Raw genomic sequence first — 19,592 nt, forward strand, 5'->3', positions numbered from 1 at the left:
TCGGCTTCTAAGACACTCTCTGCGTATGCCTGCACTGCAATTATACGCCCTTGGCTGGCCCATGCCAGCTGATTCAGGCTTGCAGGGCTCTAAAGGCTAAGGGTCCCAGAGCCTTGGCTCTGGCCTCAGCCCAAACGTCTACTCTGCAATTAGACAGCGCCTTAGCTGGAGTGAGCTGGCAGAGGCCAGCAGCAGGATTTTAATTGCAGTGTAGACCTACCCTCTGGTGTAGACTTGCTGTCTTTCTCTCTGCCCCTGGGTTCCAAACTAAGGGCATGTCTATACTATGGGGGAAAGTCGATCTAAGCTACACAATTTGAGTTACATTAGTAGCGTAAAAAGAAAAGGAGTACTTGTGGCACCTTAGAGACTAACCAATTCATTTGAGCATGAGCTTTCGTGAGCTACAGCTCACTTCATCGGATGCATACCGTGGAGTACGGTATGCATCCGATGAAGTGAGCTGTAGCTCACGAAAGCTCATGCTCAAATAAATTGGTTAGTCTCTAAGGTGCCACAAGTACTCCTTTTCTTTTTGCGAATACAGACTAACACGGCTGTTACTCTGAAACCTGTAATTAGTAGCGTAACTCAAGTTTGCGGGGTTCACACTATGCTGTGTTGACGGGAGATGCTAGCCCGTCGACTCCCCTGACTCTTCTCTTTCCAGTGGAGTACCGGAGTCAATGGGAGAGCGGTCTGCAGTCTAGCCGATCTTCACTCCTTAGGGCTTATCTCCATTTCCATCATAGGTGAAGACAAGCCCTAAGGAGCTACTGTATTTGCAGTTAAGAGAGATCAGTTACATTTCTGTTAGTCACTGTATTGTTTGATAAGCAACTTTACCGTGCCTATAAATTCAGCAGTTTGGCATATTGAACCTCTTTCATTGATGATTGCTCGGCACATCAACTTCATTTGTATTTCAGTAATATTTTTGTGTTGCATCTGGTTTAGAGTTAAGAGCAAATCCATTTTCCCAGCACATGGTCATAACATTGAAGTTGGGGATGGGAAAGACCTGGTACCTTACCTAGTCACAGTTGGGTTTGTGTGCTGTGACACTTGGAGATGCAGCCCATGCAGGCACACCCAGGGGTGGGAGTGACTAAGGTGTCTTTAAGCCACTTTTGTGCCCTCGGGATTCTAGGTAGTTCCAAGGGCAGTCCTCAACTGCTTAGGGACAGCAGTGCTAATTACAGTCTCCACAGAGATATGCACTATGGCCTGTGTCACAGTTGATAAGGGATCTGCATAAACAGTACCTGCACCACAGGAATTTTCCCTGGCCAGATAAGGGGTTTTTCCTGTCAATTTATGCTCCTAGTGGTGTGCAGTGCCCCAGGGGAATCCCTAGAAGCAGAATTCCTCCTAATATAGCTGTACCCTAGCCTCTTCTTCCCAATGCAGAATTGTTCGCTATGGAGCGTTTTACTAGTAATGACGGGTTTCAGAGTAGCAGCCGTGTTAATCTGTATTCGCAAAAAGAAAAGGAGTACTTGTGGCACCTTAGAGACTAACCAATTTATTTGAGCATAAGCTTTCGTGAGCTACAGCTCACTTCATCAGATGCTGTAGCTCACGAAAGCTTATGTTCAAATAAATTGGTTAGTCTCTAAGGTGCTACAAGTACTCCTTTTCTTTTTACTCGTAATGCTTTATCTTGAGTATTTAGATACTGCAGTGATGGGGGCTGTAGGAGAAAAGCCGAAGCTAGATGGTTGAAAAGATACATGGTTATTTAAGGTGTTTCTAAAAGGAAATGGAAGCAGGACCCATGATCATCTCAACACTACATCTTTGTGATAAGAGAGGCAAATAGCTACAAGCAAGTTGTTGTATGTTGTCACCATCTTTAGTTGGGGGACACTTTTACATCTGCATGACTGGATTTTACCTTTAGTTTCCCTTTCTTGCTGTTTGGAGAACACCCACAGCATTCAGTTTTTCTGGAGCTAATTTTTCAGAAATAGAAACACTGTGTCCTTGAAATACTATGCAAGGGTCACTTGTGTTTTATTATTTTTAATTTATCCTGGCCTGAGAGATAGCAGATGGGAACCTTAATTTGACACCTCTAACAACTCATTAGAAATTTTTCTTCCGAATTTCAAATACTTCCCTTCTCCTGGAAGCCTCTAACAAATAACACAGTTCTGTTTCATGAAAGTGTAGTGGCTTTTGATGTGTCACCTTCTTTAATGTGGTAAAAGTTAAGCAGTGCATCTCAAAGGTATGCTTAGATATTGAAGTGATGGGTGCCTTAGAATATGTACAATAAATGAATACAGGGTATCATCATGGCTAGCCAAGTGGTACCCTGAGCTGAGCCTGTATGAGTCACACTTAATTTGTGCATGTACTGAATAAAGTGCAAGGTGTTGTAGTGGTGAAAGCAACTTCCTGATAAGCTATGCAGGTTGAGCTGCAAGCACTAACGGTCATCCCCTAAGCTCTAGATAACCAACATTCGATTGCTGTCCTCTACAAACAAGTACATTTGGTTAGTTATTCTACTGGTATATAATATTTGCACCCATAACCCATCCCTTCTAAAACAGTGTTATGGTAGTGGTTTCAATCACTAAAGTCAGGAAACGCTTCAGTTCCTACATCTACTGTAGTTTTGCACCCCTTTCACCTGCCCCAGGTACACAGATAACATTTTGCATGGCTGTATATGGTGAGCTCTAATGTGAGGCTGCCTGTTAGTTGGGTTGGAAGCATAACTTTGATATTGTTGCATTTGAGAAGACAAATGTGTATTGAAACAGATGCTTGTGACTGTTCATGTCTGAGCGCTGGACAGAAGTCTAATGCTGAAATGTGAGTATGAATCCCTTTAAAGAGACACATTGCTAATGTCTTTGCTTCTGTTTTCTAGCTGTCCCATTTCCTCCCACGCAACGGCTCACACTGAAGGAAGTGTTTGAGGATGGAAAGCCCAGGCTTGATGTCTTGAAAAGCCATTTGGTGAAGGAAGGGCGGCTAGAAGAGGATGCAGCATTGAAGATAATCAATGATGGGGCTGCCATTCTGAGGCATGAGAAGACAATGATTGAAGTAGAGGCTCCAATCACAGGTCAGAGAGAGCTTTCTGAAGCTGAAGTCACATATAAGGGCTGTCTAGAATTGCAAGCTGCCAAAAATAGCAGATCTGCTGCTGCGTGTTCTTTCCATCATTTTTCAGGCAGTGGGGTTTTAAAATTGCCTTTACTCCCAGAAGAGGGAGCATTTTGGTTGCATAGGTAAAGTTTTTACAGAAGCTGGATATAATGCCACAGTAGCTTAGGTCAAAATGAAGCCATGCTCCCTGTTGCTGCCATGATCTTTCTCTTCTCAGCATGTAATTCCCTTTTTTGCTCTCCTTCACCCCCCTTAGTGTGTGGTGACATTCACGGGCAGTTCTTTGACCTGATGAAGTTGTTTGAAGTTGGAGGATCACCCAATAACACCCGCTACCTCTTCCTGGGAGACTACGTGGACAGAGGCTACTTCAGTATAGAGGTGACAAATAAACCTGTGTCTTTGGGGATTACGATGTTAAAGTCTGAACTAAGCTGAACAAATATTTATCTCTTACACCATTTTTAGGTTCCAGTATGCTTCTGCATAAGAGGAAGGCACGTTGCCTATAGGTCCTCTACTTGCAGTGTGATTTATTAGAGAAGTTTTATTAACCAATGGGACATTATTTTTGAGGCAAGTTGAAAGTTGTGCCCTCAATATGTAGAGACAGGAAAACAACTGTGGAAGGGTTAATGTCTAAACTCTTGATTCTGAGTCTGTAGCTTTAATTTCACATGTGGCTGGCTGTCTGATTGTGAGCAGAGCAAGAGGAAGAGTTGATCACAGGTGCACTCCTCATATCGCCCATAACACACAAGGAAGCAGTGAGTTTCCTAGCAGAGGAAGAAGAGATACTACCTACCCATTAGCCCCTAAAGTATTCAGTGTTGCATGAATGTAAAAGGCTGGAGTTAGAGGGTGGAATTTCATCCAGAACATTGGCCTGAATAGCCACACAATAATCACAGTAGAGTGTCCTCTAACTACATACCTAACTATGTTGTAGCTTGGTCTGGTCCCTTTTTAAGCCTTTGTCAGTGTAATGTCTGTCATCACACCAGGATTTTGTGACTCCATTCTCTGATCATGTGGTATTGCAGCTAGGCAAAGTTGAGAATTGTTGGTCTTAAAGGACAGATTTAATTGACTTTGATCAGTCACAGTTAGCTACTAGCTCTCTGAATGGTTCCTGGTAACTGAACAAGCACATAGTTCTCATGTCAGGAGGTGGTTGTGGCTTGTCTTCATGTGGAAGAGTTACTAGTAAATGCCACAGACCCTCAGGGGTGCTATCTCACTTTGCATGAAAGTGGAGTTGACTACTAAAGAAGTGCTTATTCTAGGTACAGACACAGTATAACAAGTGACATTTGAGACTGTCAGAGGACATAAGATGGCCAAACTAATGATGCCAGGGCTTGTGGGTCTTGCTTCTAAAGGTAATAGAATAAGATGCTGCATAGCAATGTCAGTTAATGTCAGATATGAGAACAAAGGTAATGAAGACCTGACCTATTGGAACTCAAGCAGAATTTCTGTTTGCAGAGATCAGTTAAGATATAAGTCGGGGACTACAAAAGGCAGCAATAAGGGTATGTAGTGTAAATAGTTCTTTGAAGGGTATTTAGTGGGGTACCACTGACTGACTGTTTTGGCAGCTGCCTGGTCTCCTTTCATCCTAATACTTCTGGGCTCCTACATATTGACTTTAAGCCAAGGTGAGACACTGAGCAGTTGCTGGGAGAGTGGACACGTTGATGCTTGAGAGATTGGATTTCTCATGTTCAGCCAATAGGATTTCTGGAGTGCTGGCACTGGTGCCTTTGTGTATTATTTCTGGAAGGGAGAAGGAAGGACTGTAGTTTCATACTGTTCCTACTTAAACAGTTTGGTTTGTGCATACTTCAGTGTTGTGTGTTTAAATGGATTTACCTGTCAGAGATATTGCTGGATGCCAGTTTAATCCTTCAGTGATCTGAGGAATATTTCTTTTGTGATGTTAAAGTTGTGCATACACAACAGCATATGCTCTACAGAACATGGACAGGGAGGTGACTCCCCACTCCCCAGCCTTTGATCCTGGGATCTTATCACAGATAGGCTAGATTGTCAAGCATGTGGGAGAAAGATTAAGGAGTAAGTGCTTAAGTACTATGGTGGTGGGCGCAATTTGGACTAAAAATGGGAAAGCATCAGAACCAGGAAGAAGTGTGTACAGCAGGCAAGGAAAATGGATCACCAAGTAGTCTTTCTGGGGAGAGAATTGAGCTGAGAAAATCTTATCACGGAATAAAGGCAGCAAATTTGAGTTAGTCAAATTTTGCTTGGTCTGGTCCCTTTTTAAGCCTAATACATCTTAAAAGTTGGAGACCTTTGTAGAGCAACCCAACCCTTTCAGTCTTTGGAGACATTTGGGACAGCTGTTCTTTGTAAGCTGTCAGCATGAATCCCTTTCATGCCATTCTTGACCCTCCTCTCCCCCTTTCCCTTGAGTCCGCAGGGGAGATAAAGCCATGAAGCATTCTCTTTCCCCACAGAGCAAGCATTGATCTTTCACGAAGCAGGGTGGGCTTTGATTAGTACATGCGGGGGCTGATCCAAATGTCACTGATAAAAAAGAATATAGAAGGCTTGTTTCCCTTGTGCTTATTGATGTGTGCCTTTTCTTTCCACCTACTGCAAAGTGTTGCCTATATGTTGCAAAGTGTTGCCTAGAGAGATTCCCATTTGGGTGTGTAATAAACTGCAGCAGCACCAGTTTCTATAGTGAAATGTCAGCAGTTCAGCAAACAGCTTGGACAACAGCTGTGTGGGCAAAGAAGTGGCTAGTTAACAAGTGGCTGGTTAATCTAGTTCTTTATGGTTTTTTCAGGGTTTCTAACATATACAGTGAAAACATTTTCAGAGGTGACTGGATTCAGAAGGCTGGCTGCTGTGATCTGAGATACTTGAGTGCCTTAGTTTTGCAGGCACAGTCTCTTTATGACAGAGATTCAGGTAGTTGCAAGGCAACCAGATTTTGCTGTGCTTTCCAGTTTAAAAAGGTGAGGAATGCTGGCATCCACAGGCCCTTTTGTGAGTCATGGCACAAGCTTGTGCATCCATATGCTGGGAGGGATATTATCAAGTGTCTTCCCAGAGCTACTGATGATCATGACCTTTTAACTGAGTGAAATAGGATGTAATTGTATAATTGCCTCCTGATGTATGCAGTCAGGAAGCAGGATGCAAAACTGGGGATCAGGGAGGTGTTAAGGCAAACTGTATTAGTTGTTGGGGACCCAAGTGACCCCTGGAAGATACCTGTGTGGCCATTAATATTTAATGGGTTGCCAGGGTAAAAGTGGCTGTTCATAGCATACAAACTGAGTATTCAACTGTGCCCAAAGGTCAGTTCGGTCAGCTCAGAGATCTTTACCAAATTCTTTCTGGACCCACTGTTTGTGTGTTGTAGTTTAAAAGCAGCATCCTATGGTGATAGTTAAAATGAGCACAAAGATGCCACAACATTTTTTTGTTGTACAGAAGTTGAGGCTTCTGATTGCAAAAGGGAAATAGTCTCCGGGAAACGTTTGATCTTCGTGCCTGTCATTTAAACCCATCATTGCAACTGGGTCTAATTTAGCTCATTATTTGGCAGCTATTGCAGAAGACAGGGATTGACTAGGACCTAGAGACTGAACTCTGTCTCTCCAGAGTGGGGTTGTTGATCCCTATTGTGCAGCAGTCTGTGAGGGAAGCTGGCATTGTTGCTATTGCTGTTTTAGTACCTGTTCTAGGGATAAACAGAGGCATCTGGTCTCCAGAGCTGTCAGCACTAAACTCACACCCAATAAGTTAAAAGTAAAGGAAAATGTTCTCATTCCTAGTGATCTCTTGTAGTGAGGTGCAGTCTGGATGCTATACTATAGGCTATGTGCCTAGCACAATGGAGCCTAACATGCAGGCAATATCTGTGCTAAATAAACATACTTCATTTGTTCCCTTTCTCAGATGCAAGACTGTAAGCCATTATATTACAATATTCAGAGGCTGGTTAGAATTGTGGCTCGGATTGAGATCAGTTCCACATAGCTTCCTCTTTATGAATTTTTCCTTCCTTTCATATCATGGGTGCCTTTCTCGGAAAAAGAGATTCATTTTGTTATAGATAGTATTGTAGGTCTCCTGCAGGTCTGGTGGTAAAAGCTGACTGGTATTCTTGCTTGTAAGGAGCCATGATTTTGCAGTCTTTGTAATTCTATTATGTAAGTTCTGGCTGTTTACTGGACTGTTTTGTTTCACATACGAAACATCTAAGTTTAAGAAATAAACAGCCTGTGCACTAGCAGACAGTTTTTCTGCTGCCAGTGATGTGAAGGGGGTTTGGTGACTGATTATCCCCATCATCTGGAAGTGAGAGAGGAGCTGCTTTTTAAAACATGCCTATATTATTGTGTGGTTTCTATAAGATTTTTAGTCAAACACATTCTGTGCATCTTCCACTTTTGCGAGAATCTCCTGTCTTAGAGGCTCCTACATACAGGCATTTCAGCAGTTGTGTGTTACCCAGTGTGTCCTGTGCACTGTATTCAGAAAAGGACCTAATGTATAAGCACCAACAGCAGGAGTGATACTTTAACCTAATTTTTCCCCTTGAAAATATCAGCGGCTAAAGGACAGGGCACTGGACTGGGACTCAGGAGATCTGGGTTCTACGTCAGATCTGCCAGTAACTGTCTGTGGCATTGGACGATTCACTTCCTCTTTCTGGCCCCCCATCTTGTCTCTTGACTGAAAGCTCTTAGGTGCTGGGAATATCTTTCACTCTGTGCACAGTGCTTCATGTGATGGGGTTCTCGTCTTACATGGAAACTCTAGGTGTGGTACCATAATACAATTTAATAAAATCTGTTTTCTTAGATATAAAATAAAAGAAATGACCAGAAACAGAATCAGTTTTATCTATCAGTAGAGGTGAAGTGATGGTGGTGCAGAGCTTTGCTGGATTAATTTGCCAAGTTAGATTACATCAGGGCTCCTTGTTGTCATTGTTTAATTACAGAATTTAATGTATGGTACCTCGGCAGGGCTAGAGTGTACGGTTTTATCCAGGATGATTAAATATTGAAGCAACACAGTCAAAGTTGGTAAGCCTAAAATTAGATCGAACAGCTCTTGTTTTGGTTTTCAGGTATATGCACCGAGTAGAATTCCTATAAATCTCACTAAAACTAGAAGGCAGCAGTAAAGAGGTGTGATATAAAATTGCACACCTAGAGTGCTTGCTTTCTTTTGCATCCCTCAGTTTGGAGGCCAGATGTACTTTTTTTTCATGATCAGAGGAAATCACCAAAAATTGACCTTCGGGTTGGCACTGATGACTGGCCCATGTAAAATGAGTTTTGGCTCACTCCAGTTCCAATTACCAGTAGAAGTGTCCTTAAAAAAAGACACAATAGCTCTAATAGACCCATTTTCTGGAGCACTCCTCCGAGTGGCCAAGATTGACCGGATTCAGGAGACCAAACCCCTAGAGATTGTCTAGCCAAATAAAGGTTCAGACATGTTGACAGGAAACCTTGCATGGTCATGGTTGTAGCTCTTCATTGTGGTTTAAGAGAACTTTGGTCTCTAGAGTGGGATTTCTAATTTTAGCATATTTCACAAAATTCACATTAAAAATTAATATTCTAGTAGACTTAATGTGGGGCCTGCCAACCTTGACAATGTCACTACAATTTCTAACAAGTGTGCTTATCACAGCCTGGTTGACCCTGCTGGTGATTCTGATATTACATCAGAGAGAGAAAAGCAATGAATGTTTGAAGGGAAACTGACCCCTCTCAGAGGGGAGGGCATGTTTTGCTTTTACACCTTTTCTTTCAGTTTGACTCTGTTCTGTCTTGTTAGCATTATTAAAGAAAGCAGTGATAAGCTTCTCTTGCTAAACCATGTAAGCTGTAAATTCACTTTGATTTAACACACCAAACTATGTGCAATTGTAAATAGAAGCTGGATTCATTCTCTACCCCATCCTGCAATAAGACTGAATAATTCTCAATGTCTGTTTTCGCATAATATTTTCAAATAGCAAACATTTAATCATTTTCTCTTGCTTTGTCCATCCATTACATTAGCAGTATGCCAGAATACATAACCCATTAAAGAAAAAAGGCGGTCTGAGCAGAAGTTAGACTTCTGGAGCTCTTTCTTTCTGTTCCCTGCTTTGCCAATGACTGCCATTCCTCACCCACCCCCGTACCTGTTTTCCTATCTATAGAATGGCAATACTTGCCTATTTCAGAAGAGGGATGGAAGGCTTATTATTTATAAGCACTTTATAGATGCAATTTTTATTAATTTGTAAGTCTCAGCTGACCTTTTTTAAAGGAACATATCTCTGTTTATAATGCTAGTTATGTATTTGCATAAAGGGACTCTTAAAAAGGTTCTTCAAGGCCCCCTACAATTTGATTCCTTATGCTTCATTTAGGAAATGTTCCATCATGCTTTATTGCAGGCAATTCTGATCTCCTTCTTGTAAGTAGTGGTAAATCTTTTGTATGAGTGTCAGTTTGTAAGGGAAGAAATTAAATATTCATGTACGCCTTGGTGCATGGCTTTAGGCTTTAAGGTCACAGACAAAAAAAAGGGAAATTGCATTCTCAAATCTGGTAATCCATAATTGTCTCAAGTTGCTACTGCAATGTTGTAACCATTTAGTAATCTGTTTCTAGGCACAGAGCCTTGGAAAATCTGGATAAGGGATCTCTTTGTAAAACACCAACTAAAAAAATCACATGAATGCAACTGTAGTTATCTCTATTACTTCTTATCATGGCTCCTGTAGAGACATCAACAGGCTGTTCAGTGCTCTTTGAACTATGTTTCTCCTTATGTGTTCCCTTTCTCAACACCGGTGATTTTTTCAGGTCATTGTGAAATATCCATACACAATTTGAGATTAAAATGTAAAGTTTGATTTAGAGTTCTGTAGATTTTGTTCTGTTGTCAGAAAGCATTGTTTCATGGTTACATCCATTATTCTACATGACTATATTTTTTTTTAAAAGTACGTATTTTAAATAGCTCTTCCCCAGGTTGCTAACATGATGAGAGATGATTTAAAACTGAAAGAACTTTTAAACTCTGATTTCCACGCCATCATTTCTATATTCCCCCCTCAGGCAGTGAAACCAGCTTAGTCAGTTCCCTGATCTTCTGTCTCCATCCCTCATGTTAGTTTGTGTCGTTTATAGTAACTTTCATTTTCTGGTTCTCATGTGCTACCCCTGATCTGTGACATTTAGGTTGCAAACACACCAGGATAAAGTTGAAATTGCAGAATATTTATAAATTTGTGGGGACATTTCTCCTATAAATAGTCTTAGTAAAACATTTTATTCTGGATCTAAATGGGCAACCTAAATTACCTGACAATGTTGCATTATCTGTAGTAGTAATTAAAATTAGGATTGTGTAAGCATGTCTCTTCCTTTAAGGTTTAAATTCTGTAACATGCAGAGAGATGCTTCAGAACTACATGGGGCTCTGGAAATCCTTACATTTACCTAGGCAGAAAGGCTCCTTATTCTCTGGAGATTTTAAGGTTTCAAATGAGTAAATCAGAGTTTGCCTGGAGGTTCAATATTTAAGTACCTTGATGTTTTAGCCATCTGTAATAGAAACTGGATTGAAGTTGGTTTGTCTCTGCTCTGGAATTAATTTTTTATACCACAGCAGCTGGCTTCTGGAATACTGTGCACCCAAACCAGCATGTATTAAGTGCAAAATTGGCTTTCTGATGTCAACCTTCATCTTCCATGTTGTGAAAGAATGTACAGTTTTTGCAGCATGTCAGCCTAAAGGGCAAGTGCTTGTTACAAACTTTAATCCAAGCCATACTGTTTGTTGTCATAACAGATTACCTTCCAACTCTCAAAATCGTCAAGGCAAACTTGATATCACTTCTCCCATGTTAGACAAATCAGCTGGTTAAGTCAGTTTGCCAACCACAGGATGATATAAGTATCTTCTCTTTAGAACATTTATCTTCAGAGCTTCCTTGGCAAGCTAGCCTGGAGTATTTCTCTGGCCCTAGTAAGGCAGTCGTGTCAATTTGATATTGGTCTGTTCCACAGTGACACTGAGGCACTTGTTCAGTGACACTGTTCAAAGCAAGCTTGTGAAACTTTTTTCAGCCCCCAAAGGGTTTTGAGTTTTTCCTGTTTGGGGCTTTTTCATTTCTTCAAGCATCTATATCACATGAATATAACATGTACTCAGAAGTTTGGTTTTTTTCCCCCCCATACTAGAAACATGAGGCTCTAACTAATATTCAACACACTTGATATAATGGTCAGCAAGGACATAATGATCTTCAGTTTAGGTTGCAGGTGGGACAGCTGTAGAGATACTGTCCATCTGTTTGTGCTTAGCTGCTCTGAAAATGAGTGTTCTTACTTTGGTTTCTGCTGATAGGGAGGAAGGAAGGAAAAGCTGCCCCCACCCAATGCAAAGTTGGTTTCAGTTGAATGAGATCTCATCTGTCAGTTCTCTAGCTCAAGCCTAATATAGAGAAATGTGTGCTGTGGCTTTTCCCCCCACTGGTGAAATTGACCAAGATAAGATCTGATGCTGCTTATGGAACTAGCTTGCTCTTAAGGTTCTACTTGAAATCAACTCTTTGGGTTTATTTTAAGACGGATGAACTTGAATGCCTGTTATTAAATGAGGATATTGATATAACAGGCACCACAGAAACTTGGTGGAATGATGATCATCAAAGAGAGACGATAATTCTAGGGTATAAAATATATAGGAATGACAGAATAGGTCACACTAGTGGGGCAGTGGCACTACATGTGAAAGAAAGCATAGTCAAATATAGTAAAAATCTTAACTGAATCAAACACAGAATCTCTATGGATAGAAATTCTATGCTTGAATCAGAGTATAGCAGTAGCAGTATATTACTGACCACCTGACGAGGATGGTGACTATGATTGTGAAATGCTTAGAGACTAGAGAGGCTACAAAATCAGGAAACCAATAATAATGGGGGATTTCAACTATCCCCATATTGACTGGTAATGTGTCATGTCAGGATGGGATACAGAAATACAATTTCTAGACATCATTAATGACTACTTCTTGGAGCAGCTAGTCCTGGAACCCACAAGGAAAGAGGCAATTCTTGATTTAGTCCTAAATGGTGCACAGGATCCAGTCCAAGAGGTGAATGTAGTTGAAGTGCTTGGTAATAGCAACCATAAATGTCATTAAATGTAACATCCTTAGGGAAAATACCAAAGAAACCCACTACAATAGCATTTAACTTCAAAAAGGGGAACACAAAAGTGAGGAGACTAGTTAAATGGAATTTAAAAGGAAGAGTCACCAGAGTGAAATGCCTGTAAGCTGCATGGAACCTTTTAAAAAGCACTGTAATAGAGGCTCAAACTATGTGTACACCCCAAATAAAAGAGAAAACAGGAAAGAGCACCAAAAAAGCCTCCTTGGCTAAACCACCGAGTAAGAGGTGTTTAGAGATAAATAGACATCTTTTAAAAATTGGAAGTCTGATCCGATGGAGGAAAATAGAAAGGAATCGTAGGACTGGAAGGGACCTCGAGAGGTCATCTAGTCCAGTCCCCTGCAGTCATGGCAGGACTAGCGAACATACACTCTGGCAAGTCAAATGTAAAGGTATAATTAGGCAGGCCAAAAAAGAATTTGAGGAGCAACTAGCAAAACACACAAATTAACAGCAAATTTTTTGGAAGTACATCAGAAGCAGGAAACCTGCCAAACAATCAGAGGGACCACTCAACGATCGAAATGGTAAAGGAGCAATCAAGGAAGATAAGGCCATTGCAGAGAAGCTCAGTGAATTCTTTGCATTGCTATTCACTGCAGAGGATGAGAGTGAGATACCCACACCCGAGCCATTCTTTCTAGGTGACAAATCTGAGGAGTGGTCCCAGCTTGAGGTGTCAGTAGAGGAGGTTTTGGAACAAATTGATAAATTAAACGGTAATAAGTCACCAGGACCAGATGGTATTTGCCCAAGAGTTCTGAAGGAACTCAGATACAAAATTGCAGAACTACTAACTGTGATATGTAACCTATTGCTTAAATCAGCCTCTGTACCGGATGATAGGAAGATAGCTAATGTCATGTTGGGTTTTTTTTAAAGGCTTCAGAAGTGATCCTAAAGATTATAGGCTGGTAAAATGAATTTCTGTACTATGGTTTCAACCAATTTGCCTGGTACTGAACAGAATTATCAGACACTGAGATGAACACAGTATGTTGGGGAAGAATCAACGTGGCTTTTGTAAAGGGAAATCATGCCTCACTAATCTATTAGAATTCTTTGAGGGGGGTCAACAAATTTGTGGATAAGGGTGATAGAGTACTAGACCTTCAGAAAGCCCAATGTCCCTCGCCAAAGGCTATTAAGCAATGTAGGCAGTGTGGGATAAGAGGGAAGGTCCTCTTGTGGATCAGTAACTGGTTCAAAGGTAGGAACCACAGGATAGGAATAAATGGTCAGTTTTCACAGTGGAGAGAGGTAAATAGCAGAATCCCCAAGGATCTGTATTGGGGTTAGTGCTGTTGAACGTATTCATAAATTGTGTGGGGAAAAAGGGGTAAACGGTGAAATGGCAAAGTTTGCCGATGATATGAAATTACTCAAGGTAGTTAAGTCCAAAGCTGACTGAGAAGAGTTAACCAGTTTTGTGAGATCCTTTTGTGACTGGCAACAAAATGGCAAATGAAATTCACTGTTGATAAAGCAAAGTAATTAATGCACATTGGTAAACATAATCCCAACTATAAATACAAAGTGAAAGGGTCAACATTAGCTGTTACCACTCAAGAAAAAGATCTTAGAGTCATAGTGGATAGTTCTCTGAAAACATCTGCTCAATGTTCAGTAGTGGTCAAAAAAGCAAACAATTTAGGAACCATTAGGAAAGGAATAGCTAATAAGACAAAATATCATAATGCCACTACATAAATTCATGGTACACCTTGAATACTAGTTGTCCCATCTCAAAAATATTAGAGTTGGGAAAAGTACAGAGAAAAGCAACAAAATTTATTCGGGGTATGGAACAGCTTCCATATGAGAAGAGATTAAAAAGACCAGGACTGTTCATCTTAGAAAAGAGACAATTAAGGGGCAATGTGAGAGGTCTAAAAAATCATGAATGGTGTGGATAAAGTGAATAAGGAAGTGTTCTTTAACCCTTCACATAACACATGAACTAGGGGTCACCCAGTGAAATTATTGGGCAGCAGGTTTAAAACAAACACAAGGAAATATTTCACACAACACACAGTCAACCTGTGGAACTTGTTGCCGTGGATGTTGTGAAGGCCAAAACTGTAACTGGGTTCAAAAAAGAATTAAATTTTAAGTTCATGGAGGATAGGTCCATCAATGTCTATTAGTCAAGATAGTCAGGGAGGTAACCCCATGCTCTGGATGTCCCTAAACCTCTGACTGCCAGAAGCTGGGACTGGATGACAAAGGATGGATTATTTGATTAATTCCCGTGTTCTGTTCATCCCCTTCGAATCATCTGGCACCGGCCACTGTCAGAAGACAGGATACTGGGCTAGATGGACCGTTGATCTGATCCAGTATGGCCATCCTTATGTTATTTCAAAACACTCTCAGTAAAGTCTATAGATGATTAGTGCCCTACAAAAGGTTTTATGACATACCATCTTCTCCTTCCATCTCGTTTGTAGTGTGTGCTGTATTTATGGAGTTTAAAGATAAATCATCCCAAAACGCTGTTCCTGCTTCGAGGGAACCATGAGTGCAGGCACCTCACAGAATACTTCACCTTTAAACAGGAATGTAAGTATGCCCAATTCTCCTCAGTAATGACATAGATGCACTAGCACGACCTGGCCAGGAAGTCCTCTATTGGGCCTGCCTTGGATGGCCCAGCTGGCTTTGGCAAATGTATCTGCACCTAGCTGTCCTCTTGTTTCCAGTATTCTAGCACGTTGCTTTAAATGCTGCTCAGTATTTTGGGTTGAACCAATCCTATGGAGTACTGAACATATGCTAAAGTAGCATTTGAGTTCTCTTGGTAAAAGGAATATGAATGCAGATAAAAGGAGCACAAGCCCATCTCCTGTGTTCCTGTCTTACTGACAAATGGTTGCATGCAAAGTCCCCCCGTCTCCCCCACAGCTTCTAGACCTAGCACCCTGTAATTACTGCCAAGTGACTTTCAGTTCAGTTTGTGCAGCTGGAATTGGTGATTACAACTGGAAGAAAATAAAGGACTCTTCCTAGTGTTTGTACTGGGCGAATCATTACCGCTAAGATAATTTTATTTTAGTTAAATATAGTATTTATAACTTTTTAAAGTATGTGAAACGTCAAGTGGCGTGCCAGCCCTGGAGACTGAGATCCTCTCTCCACACAACAAGCATAGCAGAAGCAGCAGTTGTGTGTGCTTTGACCCTTACCTGAAAGAGTTGTCTCTAGAAGGCATGCAGTAGTTCAGTTCTGTGGCTCAGACTGCTGTCAGAGGGGTCAAGTGTGACAGGAAAGTACCTGTTTGTTCAGAAATGAGCTGAGGCACAGCTTGCTTCGTGCTGAACACTGAAGAGCCATCTGATGGTGGTCGTTAATGCTCCTGACTGAGCTGGGCTGGATTTGAGCCAGTGTGCTAGAGGTTAAAGGTTCTGTATACTGTTCCCAGTATCCCCTGTTAAAAAGCATAATAAACAAAAACTGCCTTTTCTTGTACATAAATGTTTCACTACAGAAGCCTTTTTGAGCCACAGAAATAAGGGCAGGAGAAAACGAAAAATTCAGTAATACCACTTTTTCCTTGTAGATGAAGGTCAATCTTACAGTAACAGTAAGATTTTTCCAAGACATGGTTGAGATGAAACATCACCATCTAAGATGGCTGCCAGACATGAGACGATGTGTACTTTGATATGGTGATCTCCTAATGTGACTGCATGATGTTGTAGGGTCTTACTACTTCAATAACACCTGAGGGGGAATGTTTCTGAATCCATCTGGCAGCTTGTTGTGAAAGCTTAGTTTCTGCATTTAGGAAACCCATATCAATTCTGTGACGCTTACTGAAAACCTTCCTAGCCTGTCTGTTAAAACAAGCAGCAAAAGACATCCAATTGCAGAGCATTAATGGTTAAGCCAGCAGGTGTCTGGACATATTGCTGCTTAGAACAGCACCTCCTGTTGTATCCATAAAAAGAAATTGAAAACATTGGCTTTTAGAATGCATTTTAATGTGGAGATTGTTGAATGTGACTTTTTTTTTTTTTTTTTTGAGCCATTTGGGCCAACTCAGCACGCTCAATAAGAGAACTTGTTCTCAGTGGCTCCTTGTAGGGGAAGGAACCAGATCACTTTGTGTTCTAATCCAGTCGGGCCTCGGGTGGAAAAGGTTGGGTCAGGTCAGTACTCAGGAGCCCCTGAAATAACACAAGTGGCAGGGAATGGTGCTGAAAGTGCCCTGAAGGGCTCTTTGCTCTCTGAATCAGTAATGAGCTAGTGCCTCAGCGTGGTGAGAGAACAGCTACTAGTTGATTGTCCCCCTGATATCAGGCTGAGGCATAAAGCTGAGAACCTGACCATATGTGGGCATTAAAGATTATATGCTATTTCTTGTAAGACTTGGTGTGTTAACCCCTGGCATCCTGGTCAAATTCTAGCTCCTTAGCCTCCCCGAGTCTCCCTTGGAGCACTTGTATCCAACTGAAACTGCAATTCCTGATCTAAACCGTTACATGGTATTGCTGTGCCAAGTTAAACAGCTGTTGCAGTTCCTAGTGTATAGTCTGCATAGTGGTTGAAGCTTGTAAGATTCTTTGGGGTCCTTTGAGATGAAAGGTGCAATATGACTGTAAGATATTTACGTGATTTTATTAGTCAACCAAGTTCTTTCTAACCTTTGGCAAATGCTGAGGCGCCTCTTCCAGGAAGTTCTTGGTATGGAGGTAATATGCACTAGGATAAATTAATTTCTGAGCTTGAGGGGAGAAGATTAAAGTAAAAGTTCCTAACTGGGGCCACATTGGAAGCCTTTTGACTTTCAGGGTCATAAAGTATTTTCCTAGACAGCTCTATTAATGGGCTAGAGGAAAGCTTTGCTTAGAATGTCATAGGTGTAGACTGTTTCTATTTCACTGTCTATATTGGCTTCCTGGAGTCTCTCTGACAATGCTCCTACAGATCAAGGCCTTTGCTGCCAGTTCCTGTAGTATGTTAGTCTGAATGCACGAACGGTCTGGAACCTTTTCATTCAACTTGATCAACCCACATTGGGTAGAAGATAAATCATCTTCTCTCTCTCCCGCCTGCTCTCCCCATTAGGTCGAATCAAATATTCGGAGCGAGTGTATGATGCATGTATGGATACATTTGACTGTCTTCCTCTCGCCGCCCTCCTAAACCAGCAGTTCCTGTGCGTCCATGGAGGACTGTCTCCAGAAATCACATGTCTAGATGACATTAGGAAAGTAAGTAATCTCACTCGTCATTCACACTGACATTTTTATTGGGCATTTGTATTACGAGGGTTCGATTTTTAGTTGCATACTCACACAACCCATCTCTGGTGGACATGAGTTATTGCTTCCTCTGGAATCTTGGATTGTTGAAGTTTGGTCTTAATAGGGCTTTCTTTGATCCCTTTACCGAAAGGGGTTGTCTGCAGTTTAAGCATCGGGTTCGATACCCTCCTGGGAGCCCAAGATCCAAGCAGGAAAAAATCAGCTTTTTTTCTTTCTGAGGTAAAGAAATTGAGTTCCAAGCAGTTCAGTGTGTGTGGGCCTTTTGGACACTATGTAAACAAGCCAAAGCCCTGTCTATTGCACAGACATTACACTCCTTAGTCCTTATTATGGAGCGTTCGGTGCACTGGTTAACAGCCTTTGCACCCCACAGGTGGCTGCTGCATATAAGTAGTTTGACATTCTTCGTTGAAAAACAAGCTATGGACGTTTGATATTCCTCCATTTTATCTGCTGTTTGTGATACTCCCCCATGTATCTTGAGACAGCATTATGGTCTGTAGTTCTGCAGCACAGCTCAAGCTACTTTGTGTTTGAGGGTAATGGATCACACACTTTTCTTCCTCTCTCTCCCACCTCATCCTTAGTTCTCTCACGCAGCCAGAGCTGGTTGGTTGCAAGGGCCTGACAGATTGTCCCAAAGTTGGGCCTTCAGTCAGCAAAACTCCAGGCTAATTAAAGGCCTTTGGGTTGGTTACTATGACTTGGTTCCAACTCTTCTTCCTAAATTGCTACTTGGTAGCTTGTCACTGGTATAGTTTGCATTTTTAAGTCTGCAGTATGTTTTTTGTTGTTGTATAGAATTTACTTTTTCTTCCACCATGTAACAAGTTAATAACATCCTTGATGCTGATGGCATTGAATTTCTGTAGACACTTTGAGTGTAGGCAACATTCTCTAGTGGTTAGACCAGGGAGCTTAGTCAGATAGTATATGCTGGTTCTCCCAGAGCAAAGATCTTTTCTGAATGTTTTGAGGGAAAAGGGAAAGCAGGCAGGGGCAGAAAGCCAGGTAACTCATGAGCATCCAAGTGATGACCAGATGGCTGCCACTCAGACTTTGCTCCCCAGAAGATTGGAAAAAGGGAAGGGAGGAAGCTCAAATCTGTTGAGTAGACTCAGTAAGAGAGGTGTCCAAAGCTCTAATCCTAATTCATTCGAACTAGCCCATCTCCAGAGCTCTTCTGCTTAGGGGCATGTGCCCCTTCGTTACAAAGCCACTTGACCTCCACAATTGTCCTCATTTTGTGTGCACCTTCCAGTTAGACAGGTTTAAAGAGCCTCCAGCCTTTGGTCCGATGTGTGACCTACTCTGGTCTGATCCATCAGAGGATTACGGCAATGAGAAGACGCTAGAGCATTTCACTCACAACACTGTTCGAGGCTGCTCCTATTTCTACAGGTAAGCAGAGTTTCAGTGGGGCTCAGATGAACTATGGCTTCTGACTTGTCCTGGGTAGTGTTTTAAAAGCAAATGGAGAGAGGGATTGAAATCCAATTGTGGTGTTAAATGCCCCTACTTACCAAGTTCTTGGGTTGTCTGTGTTAGCACAGAAATACATGAACTTGCTTTAAAGCTGTTTTTCCCCTATGGGAAATCTACTTGGGTGGTACTTGACTCCCTGAAGCTGCCCCAGGATGCATCACTTGATGAAATTGCAAGTATCCAAGGTTGTAATGAGACTTCTGGTACCTGTTGTGGTGCTTTTGGAGAGCCTTTCAGGGGCCAGAAGGTATCAAGGGGATTTCAGAAGGAAAGAAATAATTTTAAAAAATTAATTTTTTGTACTTGGCTCCTTGCAACCTGGCTGGTTGGGATTTAGCATAGGAATCCAGACTGACTGTTTCCAATGTGCTTTGTGATGAATCTTTAAAAGATGGCACTATACATGGTTGTGGCCTTATTTCAGAGGCGCTGAGTGGTTGCAGCTTTCATTGGCTTTGAAGGGTGTGACT

At 41.6% G+C, this 19,592-nt stretch overlaps 1 protein-coding gene across 3 annotated transcripts in view; it reads left to right on the top strand.

Moving 5' to 3' along the window:
• Positions 1-19,592, top strand: part of PPP3CC (protein phosphatase 3 catalytic subunit gamma) — a 53,588-nt gene that overhangs the window by 18,235 nt on the left and 15,761 nt on the right. For all 3 annotated transcript variants that reach the window (XM_073325349.2, XM_073325351.2, XM_073325350.2), the window contains exons 2-6: positions 2,885-3,082; positions 3,383-3,507; positions 14,818-14,929; positions 17,438-17,583; positions 18,899-19,038. In XM_073325349.2, the coding sequence (XP_073181450.2) occupies positions 2,885-3,082; positions 3,383-3,507; positions 14,818-14,929; positions 17,438-17,583; positions 18,899-19,038 (721 nt within the window). The remainder of the gene's footprint in view (positions 1-2,884; positions 3,083-3,382; positions 3,508-14,817; positions 14,930-17,437; positions 17,584-18,898; positions 19,039-19,592) is intronic.

Source organism: Lepidochelys kempii, chromosome 26 (genome assembly GCF_965140285.1).
Source record: "Lepidochelys kempii isolate rLepKem1 chromosome 26, rLepKem1.hap1, whole genome shotgun sequence".
NCBI lineage: Eukaryota > Metazoa > Chordata > Testudines > Cheloniidae > Lepidochelys > Lepidochelys kempii.